Source organism: Pezoporus flaviventris, unplaced genomic scaffold, assembly GCF_033815535.1.
Source record: "Pezoporus flaviventris isolate CSIRO_AGI_PZ_B2104156 unplaced genomic scaffold, CSIRO_AGI_Pfla_v1 ptg000001l, whole genome shotgun sequence".
NCBI lineage: Eukaryota > Metazoa > Chordata > Aves > Psittaciformes > Psittacidae > Pezoporus > Pezoporus flaviventris.
This window is the reverse complement of record NW_026892549.1, coordinates 39,518,103-39,533,689: the sequence shown is the minus strand read 5'-3', so window position 1 is coordinate 39,533,689 and position 15,587 is coordinate 39,518,103. Positions and strand designations below refer to the sequence as shown.

General features: G+C 37.6%; 1 protein-coding gene across 6 annotated transcripts in view; it reads left to right on the top strand.

The window, feature by feature from the left end:
- Nucleotides 1–15,587, top strand: part of METTL8 (methyltransferase 8, tRNA N3-cytidine) — a 43,751-nt gene that overhangs the window by 436 nt on the left and 27,728 nt on the right. For 4 of the 6 annotated variants that reach the window (XR_009743397.1, XM_061453347.1, XM_061453358.1 and 1 more), the window contains exons 2-4: nucleotides 844–957; nucleotides 6,371–6,526; nucleotides 10,751–10,842. Coding sequence is in view for 5 of the 6 variants with exons in the window: in XM_061453347.1 (XP_061309331.1) it covers nucleotides 953–957; nucleotides 6,371–6,526; nucleotides 10,751–10,842 (253 nt within the window). In the remaining variant the exon portion in view is untranslated. Of the gene's footprint in view, nucleotides 1–292; nucleotides 309–843; nucleotides 958–6,370; nucleotides 6,527–8,295; nucleotides 8,489–10,750; nucleotides 10,843–15,587 lie in introns of those variants that run through there. The other 2 variants (XM_061453324.1, XM_061453336.1) reach the window with 2 other exon arrangements.

Genomic DNA, 15,587 nt, shown 5'->3' with positions numbered 1-15,587 from the left:
CCACCACCACCACCACCACAGGGCCGAGTCATGGCGAACGCCCGGCGGCAGCCCTACACAGTTACCTTCTCCCCGCGGCCCGCCGGGGATTGTAGTTTCCGTGGGCGCACAGCCTGCATCTCCCGCCATGCCCCGCAGCAGCCAGCCGGCTGGCTCCCTCAGGGGCTGCGGCTGTCAGTAGGAGCGGGCCCGGTCGGTGTTGCGGGGTGGTGCGTGGCTGCCCGCAATTAGCGGGCGGGAGCAGCGTAATCCCCGCGGTATAGGGGTGTTGCGGGGGGCCGCGGCGCAGGAGGGGAAGTTACGCAGAGGTCGGTGGGAGACGCCGGCAGTGGTCGCCCACCGGTACCCGCGGAGCCGCCCGCTCACCGGGAGCTGTGTCCCGGGCCGAGCTGCGCTTTGAGGGGCTGAACTAAAGGCAGTGCGCGTCGGCGTGTGTGAATGGAAGCTTTTTACGGGTCATTTGTTTTAAATAAAGGCAGGAAGTTTTGTTAGTGATAGTTCAGTTAAAGTGGGAACTTGTATCTCCTTCCTTCTAATGTCTTCCTGCTGCAGACTAACCATTTCTCGCGCCTCGGAGCTGAGTGGTGGGACCGGGCGCTGCAGGCCGAGGGGCTGCCGGGAGGCGGGGGGTCCTACGGCGCTCTCCGTCAAGCAGCAGCCGCGGCAGTGCGCATGTGGTATCGACAGCGAGTGGCTTTGGCCGCCGCCGTGTTGGATGGGTGTATCCGGGCTTGGGGGGCTTGTGCATGTCTGTTTGTGTGTGTGTGTATGAAGGGATTTGTTTAAAACTCCAGACATCAGCAACTTCTTGAAATACATGACACTTCATTTTTATATTTTTAGAACGATGTCCCAAAAGTTGTCACAATCATCAACAGCTGCTGGCCAGTGGAGCAACTGAAAGTCTGTGGAAAAACTAGTTTCTCTTGCTTCCCAGAGGCCAGGCACCCAAATGGGGTAATGTGAAAGTTGCTGATCTTTTATATTTCCATGTCTGTCCTTCAGGATTTCTGAGCGAAACTTTTAATCTTTGCTGATACTGTGACAAAAGACATATTCCTGTCATTTCCTGGTGCTTTGCAGATAATTGGATGAAACGAACTAAACATATAAAACAGTGACTGCAGTCACACCTCCACAGAGGAGGATCAACAACATTGCCAGTGACATCAGAGCTGACAGGGCAAGTTGCCTCTAAGCAAAGCCCATGTGGACATCTAGAGCCCGGCAGGGGTGTAAATGAAGCAGGTTCTTCTATGCAAATCATAGATAGCAGTAAAAATCATGTTGCTCTGTCTCTGTACTCAGCATCTTTAATAACAGAAAAACATGTTTTGTGTTGAGACAAATCATCTTTTGTTAGGCGATACAGTTACATATTCAGTGTTTTGTAGAAATTAAGGTTGAAAAACAGTTTAAGTAATTGAAAGATCTAATTGGAGACCTAGATGTATGTTCACTGTGCATATGTATGTACGTGTATACATAAAGTCACCACAGCTTTTTTTCATGTGCTTTTTTTTTTTGTTCTTCCATGTAAGCACGCGCCAGCAGAGGGTGCACAGGTTAACTGGGAAGCCTTATTTCTGAGCTGTGGTTGTCACTGAATGGCTTCCTCCTGGTGTTAAACTTGAGTAGATTGATTTAATAAATCAGTTTCTTGTTGTATCGTGCTGTATACAACACCATGGGAAATATGGGTATTACCTCATGGAAAAGGGGGAAAATGAAGGGAAAAGGTAAAGGATTGCACAGAGTACTTACGTATTTAAATTCCGTTACATACAAACATTCATTGATATGTGGGAATACAACTTGTCTGTAAAATTAAACAAGTGTACAGGTATTTACAGGATTGTAGCCTGAAGAATTATTAGTGAATTTGTCTCTTTATGTTGTGCAGTATTTAAGAAAGTTCACAGAGTGACTGGTATGTTCTTAATTTCTATTATTCCAATTATTTTAGTCAATAATATTTATAATTACACTGTTTCAGAGTGTGCCTTTAATAGGTGTTAGGAAATAGGGAGCAGTAGAACAATTAACACTGAAACTATTATTATAAGTAGATTAATTAGAAAAGTAGAAGTTCCATTCCAAGAATGATTCTGGGATATAAAAATATAGTTTTACCTTCAGTTGGAATAAAAGTGTTCTTCACAAATTGAAGTGGTTTTAATTATGTTAAAACACTTCCTTGAAAAGGCAAAAATAGTCTTTGATAGCAGTCAGAACATTTCTTATAAATTGGAATGATGCAGTTTCAACAAAACACCTGTCCAACAGGAGTATCACGATGGAGAGTAGTGGCCAAGAAGCAATTCTCAATGAATGCAAAATTAGGAAATTACATAATATTTTTTTTAAGCTCTCAAGGACTTTTAAGTCTCTGCTTGTCCCTGATAGCTCTTTGTCTGCTTTCTTACCTTCAGAATGATTATGTAGTACCTGCATACATTATTTTTGCCCAAATAATGTACCTTCAAGTTCTGTTGTTGATCTTCTGCATATATGGTGATTCAAGTAAATGTTTTCAATATATGAGCAGTTCTATGTCTTTCTCTCCCTCCCTCTAATATTGTATGAACTATTTTCTCTTTGTTGTGCCCTTTTTTAACAGGCTGCCTGGCAGGTAGTGTAAGAACAGGCGCCTCTTGCTCAACGTTTGTGTAGGTGTGGTTAAAATCATATCTGGTGGGGTTGGTTGGTTTTTATCTGCTGTTGCCTTTTAACCAGTGTTACCTGTGTTGTGTCTACAGGAGTCAGAATAAATCAAAATAATTTTGTTTTGTTTTTCTTTTCCTCTCATAGTCAGTGCTCTTGAGTAGCTTTACTGAAGTTGCTGTGTGCCCACAGGGAGGTCTGCATCATTCCTGGTAATGAGGAAGGAAAAACAATTGAGAGTTTAGATCTGCTGAGTTTGGAAAGTTGTGAAATATACTTAAAAATACATTTGAAACAACATGATACCTTTGAAAGAGGAGTCATGAAGCCCCAAGAGGGCATGTTTAGTCATTTGGCAGAACAGAATAGCATTAAGCATTCACTTAATGAATGAGTCTCCTTGACAGTAAAGTGTGTTTCCTTCCCCCCCTCAATTTGAACTATTACGAAATATTAATATGTATGTATTTCAAAAACAATCACTGGCAATTCATAATTACACCTTCTGTGTTACCATTATCTTCGAAGAATTTTTTACTTCATGAAATCATTTGCCTATGATTGCCTCTTGCATCTGTTTACTGTAAGGTGTTTTGAGGTTTTGTAGTGTTTGGTGATAAAACAGATGAGCTGTGCTTTACAGGAGAGTGTTGGGGATTAATTGTCAAATGCTGTGTAGATAAGCTTCCAAGTGCTAAGCAGAAGTAATTGTATTGAAGTTCATTGTTTCCAGAATACTTTTCTGACTAGAAATGTAACATAAGCTGTCCATACTCTTTCTAATATAGGCTTTTTTTTTTTTTCTTTTTTTTTCCTTTTTAACAGAAACCCTACAAGTAGGCTTAGTGACTGGGGTGGAAGAAGTTGTTAGCTTTGTAGTTGGGTGTCAGTCAAATGTCAGACTGTTTTTGTCCAGTAAGTTCATTCAGTTGGGTTCTTGGTAAAAAATGTATATACCTCCTTCTGCAGGTCCACCTTTAAAAAGCTGTGCTAAGGGTGGGTGTTGTATTAGATTATTTGGGGATAGGAGGAGTTTTAAGGCTCTTCTCTTAAAGCTGCTCGACTCAGCCAAGGCCCTTATCAATGTTTGTAACCATGACAAAACTTGAATGACTGAAAGGTAGTACTCCATGGGGAAAAAAAGTTTACTATATTGCTTCCATGTTACCAAGTGAGTTGTTTCTTTAAAGGTTTGTTGTTTTTTTTTTTCTGAAGATAGTTATGCTGCCACAAAATACAAGCATTTTTAATATAATGTAGTTTCATTATCTGTAAAGACTAAGGCTGAATTGCTTTGATTAACAAACTTAGAGCCTTTCTGACTTGTGGCTCTGAACAAAGAGATAACCCCTAATTCTTTCAGATAACACTTCTTGCTGTCATGGCTCCAGGGTGTGATCATCATATGTGACAAAGAGTGTTTGGCGTTTCATTAACCAAGTAATTTAGAGAAACAATCAAACACAGACTGGCTTCTGAAAGTTTGGTTTCTGAGATTTAGGTATCCAAGTCATTTAGATATTTTTTGAACTTTTAGTAGCTAGATTAGGCTGATGATCTGTGTGTCACACTTTCAGGGATATACAGCATGTCTCCAAAGGGTTCCTTCACATTTAACACTGGAAGCAACAGTAAACTTAACTCCCCCACCTACCCTTTGCATTTTCTTGATGTTTCAGAATTTATCAGCTAAAATTGTGCAATTATCACTCAAAGGATCACATTCTCATAAAAAGAGTTGCATCTCTGGATTTTACTGATGCAAGATCATCTTAGTCATCTGACTATAGTTCCCATCTGTGCATCTTTTCATGTTCTTACTGAGATATTTAGAAAGCCAAGAAAAATTATGTGACTAGCCTAGCAGCTGAATCATTGTGTTTAATGTTGAATATCAATGCTGGCACAGGAAATGCAAGATACTAACTCAGATCTTTTTGAATGATTGAAGGAGGAAGAGGATTTGTAAACAGTTTGCAATGCAATCATGGAATCTTTATCCAGACGCTTCTATAATTTAATAATAATAATTTTAGATCAGATTGTGGCTTGGGGTTTGGGGGGATTTTCTATTTGTTTTTGTTTTCAAGAACATTGCCTTTATGTAAATAACACATTTTGCAGAAATTGTCATGATGTCTTAATTTTCGTGTCTTATTATTTCATAATACCCCATGTATGTTAATAATTATGCATTATGTTATGAAAAATGCATACATATTTTCAAAGACAAAGCACAAACAGTTTGTAGTAATTAAACTGTTGCTGAGCCACATTTAAAAAAAAAAGCCATAATGAACTCGTTAACATTAGAAGAGGTTTTAATGTTTTAATAGGACTGAATGTTACATTTTCACTGTATGCTGATGCTCCATATCCGGTTAATATTACAGCCGCAGCAGCCCAAATTTATCAGTGTTTTTATTTGGCTGTGACAGCCAAAAGCAAACCCCACTTTGTTTAAACTTTGACAAATAAAAATAAATTTTAATCTTTTTCCTGCCCCCCCTTTTTTTTTTCTGTAGGCTTAAACTGAACAAACAATGCCATTTTTAAAGCATGACTCATTCAAAACTACACCTTAAATGAGCAATTGTTCATTTCATCGAAGTGGTTCCTTTGCCAGGCTTTGTATTGATGTGTACAAATTAATCTTTTTTTATTCACAGTACAAGACTTGTGATCAAGTAGTACTGTTTTCCTCAAGATAAAAATCTTCATTTTGTATCCAGTTTGCACAGAATGTTTTCTAATAATGTCTTGTGCCTGTTCTTTTGTAACAACATTTTGTATTTCCAATTTGTATGTGTGGTTTATATAGAAGTGGCACTCGAAAAAAATGGAATGGAAAAAAGAACAAAGGAACATCAGGGTAAAAGTCATAGGAGGGGTATTTCATTTTACCCATCTCCTAGAAAGCCAACATTAATGAGAATATGCAAAAACTACCTCCAAAAAAGCCTAACAAGACAAAATGCTAGTAGTAGCTACACACACATTTTATCTTTCATTCTTAATACTGTATGAAAAGATTCCCAGTAAAATAAAGTAATATAGGACAGAATTATACATGTAGTAGAAAAATCTCAAGCACGTTATAATTTGCATGAATAGAAGCTTAACATTTAAAGCCATTCATTTCAAAGGGCACTTTAAGCAGGGATCAGGAGAACTCATCACAGAAATTTTGGAAGCCTTCCTGGGGCATAATGTTTACACTTAAAAAACATAATCCTTTTTTACCTATAAGTGTAAAGCCACAGTCACAATTCTGGAATGAAATCTTCTGAAGACTGTTATCTGGTGAGTGGGATGAAAAATGTTAATTTGAATAACAGTATGTACCCACTAGAACTTTACTGATCTCTTCCTCCTTGTTGTAAATGTACAGTGTCAGACTTGGTTTGTTGCTTTACTGTGTATTTCTTGGTTTTTCTCCTTGCCCTGCCTGACAGGTCTTTGAAATGATACCAAGTCAGTTATACTTCAACTGGTTTCATTCCAGTAGCCTGTTTTGGGATTATTTGGGCTTTCAGCACGCTGAAGGGATATTGCTATTTTCTAAAAAGCTTTTAAATTGATATTATAGTAAAAGATTATTGCTAAAGCTGATATTGGTGCTTGATTATTTGACCAGTTTCTCATGTAAGTGACATAAACAATTAAGTTACAGCAAAACTGTAATTTGAGTTAATTGTATTTTCAGGTCTCTGAACAAAATGGATTTCATTACAAGGCTTTCTGCTTTTTGTCTGAAGAAAAGCAAGATGCAACAGAGGCACCAAAGTAGTAGACGACCAACTGCTCCACTTGGATCACGGATTTTAACTGATCCTTCTAAGGTTTTTGAGCATAACATGTGGTGAGATGTTTTTCCAATGCTGATTTTCATATATTTTTTTGTATATTATTTACCATGATGAATAATGGTGTGTGGGTGTGCGTATTACAATGGATGGCCAGAATACATGTGTAAATGAGAGAATTTGAGATTGTCACAAGTAACCTCACAGTTACAAGTGCTTGGTGACTTGTCTAAAAAGCTGCTGAACAAAATACTGTTACAGATCAGTAATGTATTAGAAGACAGATAGCGTAGAGGTAAGATAGTCCATGTTATTTATAATGGCAGAAATTTACTAGTTAGACACACGTTAGATAACGTTGCATACTGGGTTAGTCCTGTATTCTAAAATGGACACATTTTGAAAGGAACGCGTAAATTACTTGTGTCCTTCTGAAGGTGTACTGAAGGTGTTACAGAAAGTTCAGCAGAGATTTCCATACAGTGCACAAGTGTCAAAAGAAGTTGTGTCTTAACATAAATAAGGGATGTAATTGCAGAGAAAACATTAACATGTAAATGTTAACAAGAATAAGAATTGCCCTGATTCACAACAGTACAGCTCCCTCACTAAAAGGTATTCTTGTGATTAACATGGGCTCAGAAAAGAGCGGGAATGCTAGTCAACACAGCAGGAAAACGGACACTGAAAAGGCTAGGATTTTTGACTGTGGAATGGAGATGAATACCAAACAGTAAGTCATACAGGAAGTGTTAGAAGGATGGAAGAATATCTAAATCTATGTAGAAAGTGGAAGAATATCTACCAAAGATATTTGGAAGACCAGGATTTTTTATTCCTATAGTTCATAACTTAAGAACAAGGAATATTTGATGAAAAGAGAAGTGGAGATTTTAGAAGCTATACAAGAAATTATTTTCTACAGAATTTTAAAATGTTTTTGAATTATGCCACACACCATTTTGAGAACAAGGATTTAATTTAGCAAAATTTAGAAAAGACACTGGATATGGCTAATGATAACCAGTCATGGTCTAGTGGAAGGTGTTCCTGCTTGTGGCGGGGGGGTTTGGAAGTAGATGATCTTTAAGGTCCCTTGCAACCCAAACCATGCCATGATTCTGTAGGTTCCTTGGGCAAGGAAGCTGACTGGTTATTGCGTTAAAAGAGAGTATCTTGGTGTCATAAATCTATATGCAGTGTAGTTCTTGAGCATCTTTTGGACTTGGTACCTCCTGCTAGGTGGAAAAATCCCTTACTTGTCTGAATGCTGATTCGAATGTGGGCTATACAGGTAGAAAAAGATTTTAAGAATAAGGCCACCCTTTTCCTGTAACATTGTACCTCGATGAAACTCAGTTTTAATTTTTTAATTTCCTTCCAAATAACTGATCATTGTAGCTTCAGTTTTTATTTCTAGCATTTAGTAACAATCTAACACAAAGTTGTCAGGCTCTGATGCAGGTGGTTGGGATGAAATGTGAAGGTGGGATTTAAAGGAACAGTGTTGCTCAGAAAGTGGATCTGCAGATGAATCCATGCAGCTCAGAAGGGAAAATGAGTAAAACCGAGTTGGAGTGGAGGTTGCATGGAAGTTGTGAAGGTCTTGATAAATCAAGAACCTAGTTGTGAAGTGGGAGGAGGTCCTTGGATCTGAAACTTGCAGAATTGGCATGGTTCTCACTAGGGAGATAAGGGGGATCAGGATGCATGATGGTTGAGCTAAGTAGATTGTGCAGGGTGAGCATAACATATTCATCTTCCCTAGTATTGATGTATAAGGATTTATTTCTTTTTGTTTTCCACTCTTTCGTACTTCATAAAGTGGCATCCTTCTTTTTGCCTGTGGTGGATTGGAAGGGAGCCAAGAGCTGCTACCATTGCTGCTAGGAATACTAAGCAAATTAAATTTGGGAACTAATGCTTTAGATACTTGCTGTGGTGCTTTTCTGTCATTTTGAGAGAGAAATAATGAATGATGATAAACACTGGAGCAAGAAATGTCTGCTTCTATTCAGGTTAGTAATTGACATAGTTTTCATGTATTAGTTTTCAGAGATAATTAAACCCTATGTTAGCAAACAAGTTAATGGAAAAGGGCTAAGTTGAATAAGCTGAACTGAAAGTAGCATTGCTTGATCTCATGTCAGGCCTACTCATGTTAACAGTTTCTGGTGTGGTTAAAATGGATAGCTTGCTTTACTGCTAGCAGTGTTCATCTTAAAAAACACTTCCATATTTAAACACTTATGTAGTTAGAATTCTTCTGCGTTCCTGCCAACTTGTGTTGCTGAAGGAGCTGCCTCATTAGAAGCATCCAAACTATGTAAATAGTTTGCATAAGAACTATGCTATGTCCACTCTTTTGCAGATTTTGATCAAGAAGTGTTGCTGCAGTCCTGTTGTTTGGGGTCTTCTATACAGCAATTTCTAGGAAAGAGCCAAAGGTCTTTTTTCAGCATTATGAATTTCCAAGGGGGACAAAAAGGAAAAAAACGTTATTGATGAAGATGGAGGACTTCAGGCACCTACAGAGACAAACACACAGTAATGGATTAAAACTTATCAGCTAAAGTTTATACCACAGCAAGTCATCTGTCAGAAGGGCTGACTTTATATTATTGTAATCCAAATAGTGCTTGGTTTTAGCTTGCTGGAATAGGCAAGGTCAAAAACAGTGATAGCACTGAGAGTAGCAAGTCTTTCCAAGGGAATAGCTGCCTGGTAATGCTTGGGTCATTCAGTTTTATTCTACTACAGCACGTCTGTCAGAGCCTTGACACTGCACAGGAACATTTGCTATACGAACAAATACAGGAAGGGGAGAGGCAACCTGCTGGAGACAATAATGAGAAATATTTCAGTAGAAATGCGGAAATCAAGTCTGAGGCAAGCAGACAAATACATACCAATTAGTCTCCCACAATTAACAAAAGAGGAACAGTGAGGGTCTAAGAATTAAATTATCTGCATGTCACCAAGCATGGAACAGGAAGATGCTTGTTAACTTTTAGAGACAATCGACTCTTTTCAAGTTGGCACCTTGTTCCTTTTCCCATAGTAACCAAAGGAATTTTAGTCATAAGCTTTCAGTTAATTGATTTCAGTAGGATTAGGATCTAATAGATTACTTGAATTATATTATCTAATTTTATCTGATTTCTGAAGCTGTTCAAATTGGACAATTTATAGGGACAGCTAATTTGCTTTTAAAAGCTGCCAGCAGCACATTTTTGGGCATTGCCTTTGTGGCCTGATCCAAACACAGAATCTGCAGGAAAGGCTGTTTAGTCATCAGTGTCAGATCTTGGCTTGGTTCCTCAACCCTTTAATAGATTAATATAACATTTATTTAACCACTTTACACAAATATAGATAGCAAAGACTCTGGAACCATTGAAGTGCTGCTTGTCTTTTCTTATGAATATCTCATTCTTCATTTTCTAAATGTTTCCTATCTCTATTCCCCAAATAAGTAAAATCCTGTTCATCAATTCCACCTGTTCCACTTGAATAAGTGGATTATCCTCTCTGTTTTCAGGAGCAGCTGATTGCTTTGCTAAATGACCTTTGTTCCTCATCAGAAACATTAGCTATGTGAAAAATTTCTTCGATCAGGGTGTTTGTTGATAGGTCTATTATAATATCCAGCTAAACACAATTCTAATGGGACACTCAAAATACATTCCTATAAGTGTACTAAATTGGCAAGATATATGTTAAATCTTCTTAATGGCTTTAAAATGAAAGAGGGTAGATTTAGATTAGATATTAGGGAAAAGTTCTTCACTGTGATGGAGGCGAGGCACTGGCACAGAGTGCCCAGAGAAGCTGTGGCTGCCCCATCCCTGGCAGTGTTCAAGGCCAGGTTGAATGGAGCTTTGAGCAACCTGGTCTGGTGGAAGGTGTCCCTGCCCATGGTGGGCAGGTTGGAACTGGGTGATCAGATGATCTTTAAGGTCTCTTCCAACCCAGACCATTATAAGATTATGAAGGAAAAAAAAAAGCATACTACTTCAGGTTCTTTGCAGTTAGCAGATTTTTCTTTATCCCTTCAGTTTTACCTAACTGATAATTCATTTTTATCTATCATACACTGAAACTTAGGGTGTGTGTGTGTGTGTGCGTTCTGTCAGTCTCCTTGTGGGCATTTGCTTGCATTAAAAAAAAAAAAAAAGGTGTATTTAAGACAGTATAGTTCATTTGTCACTGTTTTACCTGGGAAAAAAATGTTATGGGAAATCCTATTTAAAGGCTGGTTCTTCAACTGACTTTTGCAGGGATCACATGCAGTGGTCACGAGAAGAAGAGGAGAATGCCAAGGAAAAAGCGACAGAGAACTCACTTGTGAAAGTCCAGTGGGAAGAGCAAGGTAACAAATTTCTAATAGCTTAAAAATTCCTTTTAAAATACTATTTATTCAAGCAAGGAAAGATCCTTTCAAATCCAGGAACTCTTTTTATTTGTACATTTTCATATCAAAATTTGTTCATTGTGGGCTTTTTTCTTCCCTGCCCTTTTTTTGTTTGTTTGTTTTTGGTTTTTTTTTTTGGTGGCCTCAAAAGATTGTCTCAAAGTGTATTTTTCTAGCATTTTAGTTACTTACTTGAGCAATTTTGTATTTTGGGGGGCAATAGGCTTTATGTAAAACAAATACATCAGTATGATGCAGTTACAAGTCCTGAGTTCTGCAGTTCTTCTGAATGTTACACAGGACTGTTATTTCTTGTTACATAGGACTGTTACTTCATCAAAGGGAAAGAATTTGCAGCCAGCTGGGATACTGGGGATGAAAGTTCCCAAGTTCAAATGCTTTTTAGTGATCTGTGGACTGTTTAGAGAGCTAGTGTTTGTATATTGCGCCATGTTTCAGTTAAGTGCTATGAAAGCTGCACTGGTCCCAGCTGGTCCTGGCTTGCTGCCTTGGCCAGGCTGAGCTGGGAGTGCTGAATTCGGGAAGCAGTGTGTTCACTTTGTATGGAAGGTGTTCCAATACACCATGAAGAGTCTGCTCTATAAGTTATTAAGGAATTTTGTGCCTGTCTTCAGTAAGGAAACAATGTTCTGCGTTTCTGAAGAATGGTAGCTCTAGGTTCAAGCTGGCAAACTAAGACTAAACTGTAGGATAGTTATGTATGCTAAAGATGGAGTATCAACTTGATAGTAACATAGAAGACTGGATTCTCAATTTGTTCCTTTATTAGAAAAATATTCTGAGAACAATTACTTGGATGTCCTTGGCCTCAGTTTACTTAGTGTGTCTTGAACCTATCAAATTAGCTGGTATCATTATGATCCTGTGCTCAGTTTCATTGGTGTAACTAGGGCACATGTTGAAGTTCATTTGAATTACCTGTGAATGTGTCTTGGATTGTGTGCCCTTTATCACGTTAAATACCTTGGGATAGTCATCCTGTCCTTTTCTGTTGCTTCTCACATTCTGTACCTAAACACAGGAGTACAGTATTTGTTTTTTAAAAATTACATCCAATATTTTCATTTGGTTTGTATAAAAAGTTGAGAAAGGGCTCATAATTGAAAAGTAAGCTGTGTAACCATGTGGCTCATGGAATATTTCTTCATCTAGAATCAGTTAGAACTTAGTTTGTACTGGCAAGAAACTGAATAATCAGGCATTTGTCTATTGCCAAGAAATACAAGAATCCACAGACATTTCTCATGAATGCCCCTCTGTTTAGAACTTGAATAGGTGAGCATTGCTGATAGTGTCCCTTCAGAAAGCATCAGCTTCATTCTGCAAGTGGAAGTACATTTTGGCCTATTTGGGTAAACAATGAGCTAGACTGAAGGTAATGAGCAGGTTATTTTGGGGCTTTGGGAACTGCAGCAAGGGGAAAAAGACAAGACAGATTTCAACAGTTTTATTATATCACTAAAATAGTGATCGATTATTCTGATGAGCCCTGTTAAAACAAGAAAAGTTAAACTGAATGAACTCATGGTACTACCTTTAGGGATTTGATTCACTTATTAACATGCCTGCTAGTGTCAAAAGATTCTGTTAGAGAAAAATCTATTGACTAAGTAAGGATTTTTTTTTTCGTCTGAAGGCCTTAAGTTTTAGATTTGTCATTTTTACATGTTTTGGAAAATTTAGTAGTCGGGCTACTTAAATATGCAGAATGAAGCAAAAAAAGGATAATACAACTGCATGCATGGTTATTACACCGTGTTGCAGGAGTGACCAGTGAAAGAATTGAAAGTAGTGCCCTTTTCCTTGAACCTACCTAATACCATACTAACACAATTTGAAAGGCTGTTGTTTTCCTTCAGGAAAGCCGTTGCTTTCCTTCAGTTCTGAAATCTGGAAGACTTGATGGGAATCTAAATACAAGTCTATTTAAAATATTAAATGTATTTAAATACAGTCTACAAGTCTGACCAGACTTGTAGAAAATTAATGACTATAACAAGAGATGATAGTGATTTAAGAACCTTTTGAGTGGAAGTTGTGCAGGTTTTTTTTATACCAACTTTGAGCAGTCTATGAATGTGCAACTTGCACTATTGAAATCTGGTCTATATGACCTCACTCAACACTGCACTTATAATATAAAACCAATCTGTCCAATTACTCTGCATGGCTGGGTCTTGCCCTTTAATAATGCAATTGGATGTATTAAATGTTAAATTTAAGAAAATTATGCAGATTTCTAGGACAAGGCATTCTGCCACCTCCTTGTCACTTCCCACTGCCTGTCTGTGCCTCTAATGATAATTCCCAGCCTTGTTTATCTCTGAAAAGCTGTAGTGATTTAGGAAGTAGTATTTTAAGATTTAAATGAGAGTATTAGGAGAAATTCACCATATATTTATTCTGTGCCTTTATATTCAAAGAACAATTGGGTCAGTGTAAGTGGGTAGGGACAAAATAAAAAAGGCAACACGTTATATGATGTACACTTAGCAAGAGGTATCAAGAATAATGAGAAATAGTTCTGTAAATGCTTGGGGAATGGGGAGGTGGGGAAGCAAGAAAAAGATTTGGAGGGATGAGGAAGGGAAAACCATGAACAAAAGGGACATTGAGAAAGCTGAAATTCTTATCTTTTTATCAGCCTTCCTTTGAAAGAGTTAGCTGCAGTCCAGTGGCTAGCACAGTTAGTGCTAGGGAGAAGGTAGAAAGATCTTGTTCTTATACTGAGAAAGAACATGTTACAAAGTACATCCATAGAGTACATAGATGACTGGGAAAGCAGAAAAGAGAATATTTACTTTTTTAAAAAGGGAGGGCGTAAAAGAGAAGAGTCAGATAATGAGTTTCAATTCCTGGAAAAATACTGGAAGAATTAATCCAGAGCTTGCAAGACACTGGGTTTGGAAGAACAAAGGAGATGAATACTGGCCAATGAATATTTTTCAGGAATAAATCATGTAAAATCAAGCTGATTTCCTTCTTGGAGACGGTTACAGGCCCTGGGGATAAGGAAAAAACAGCAGACGTCTTGAAATTTATCCTTAGTCAGGATTCTGACTTGCTTTGCTTGACATTTTCATAAGCAAGTTAGGCAAGCAAGAGATAATAAAACTGCTTTTGTGTGAATGAATGCCTAGAAAGATTGTTTCAGAATGGAAAGCAGTGCTGGGCATGGAAATGTTTTGTTCCATGTCCAGTTCTGCTTGTTTTTTTCATTAGTGACCTCAGGAAATGGACTACTTGAAGATGATATTAAGTGAAGAGATGTTTCAAATATGGTGAAGGTTGAGATTAGGATTCAGAAAGATCTGGACAAATGCGGGGAGGAAGGATCTGAAAGACAAATATTTGCTAAAAATAGATGCAGAATATTTGGCTTAGGAATAATTCCTTGAAAAAAAAAATACTAGCTTCTGGAACAATTGGCTAGGTAGTCATTTTACAGAAGAAGATCTGAGGGTTGTGGTGAATCACTAGCTGAATCAGCAGTGTCATGCTGTTGCAAAATGGCAAACTGGGAGTTATAAACACGATTACAGCCTGTAAGCCTTGTAAAATAGTCCTTTTGCTCTGTGTTGATAATGCCTTTACCAGAATACAGCAACAGAAAGTACTAAATCAGTTGGAGAGTATTTAGAGGAGAAAAATGAAAATGATCAGAAGTCTGAAAGTCATGACTTCTGTAGCAAAAAGGAAAGAGTTAGGTTTAGACAATGTAGAAAAGAGATTGTTTATGGGAGACATAGTAAACGACCTCAAATAAATAAAGAGGTCTTACAAAGAGGTCTTTGCTGTATTTGTTTGGTTAATGGGACAATTACTAGACTTAAATTGCAATAAGAAAATTTCAGGTTAGCTATGGGAAAAGGCTTTTAACTGTACAGATGGTGAAGGACTGTAATATATTACCGAAGAAAGTTGTCAAACTGTATGAAAGATGGTATTTTAAGAACAAGTTGAACAAATTTCCATGGAGAAGGGGTATGAATTCCCTGACTGCATGAAATCCCTTCCAGTCCTGTTCTTTGTCATTCTAATGTTCAGTTAGAATGTTTTGTGAATTAAAAGTTAAAACAAAGGTCTATTGTAAGACTTTCTGAAGTGTTTTGAAAGTAAGAAAGCCAGTATGTTGCTTCTGACTGTATTGTTGTTTTCTGTCAAAACTGCATTGTTGAATGGTTAAGAATGAATTACTGTCTATTGGCTACGTGGTAGCATTTATCACTCCAGTTCACAGAACTGGATTTCTAATTGATGGTTTTATTGAGAGATGACTAGCTACTCACAAATTTGCAATTGTTCATAGAGTTTCATAAATCATTAAATTAATTTCAATTTAATATTACTTAAATAGGAAAAACATGGAGAACATTTAATTGAAAAGATGCATTGTTTTTATAATTTGAGACATGAAAGCATGTCTTAGAAACTTAGGTTTGCATATTTCAGTGATGCAGTTCCTTTATGTCACTACATTTAGAGAGGTGGGAGGGAAAGATGATCAGAAAGCCTGTCTGCCCCATCTTAAGTGACATAAAATCTAATTAAACCTTCATGGGAGTTATTTTGGGTACAGATTAAGTTCAGACCCCAAATCCATATGTTTTTATTTCAATGTGTACACTGTGGAAAACAATGGATTTTTAAAATGTAAATTTGGGGTCCGAATTCCGTGTTGC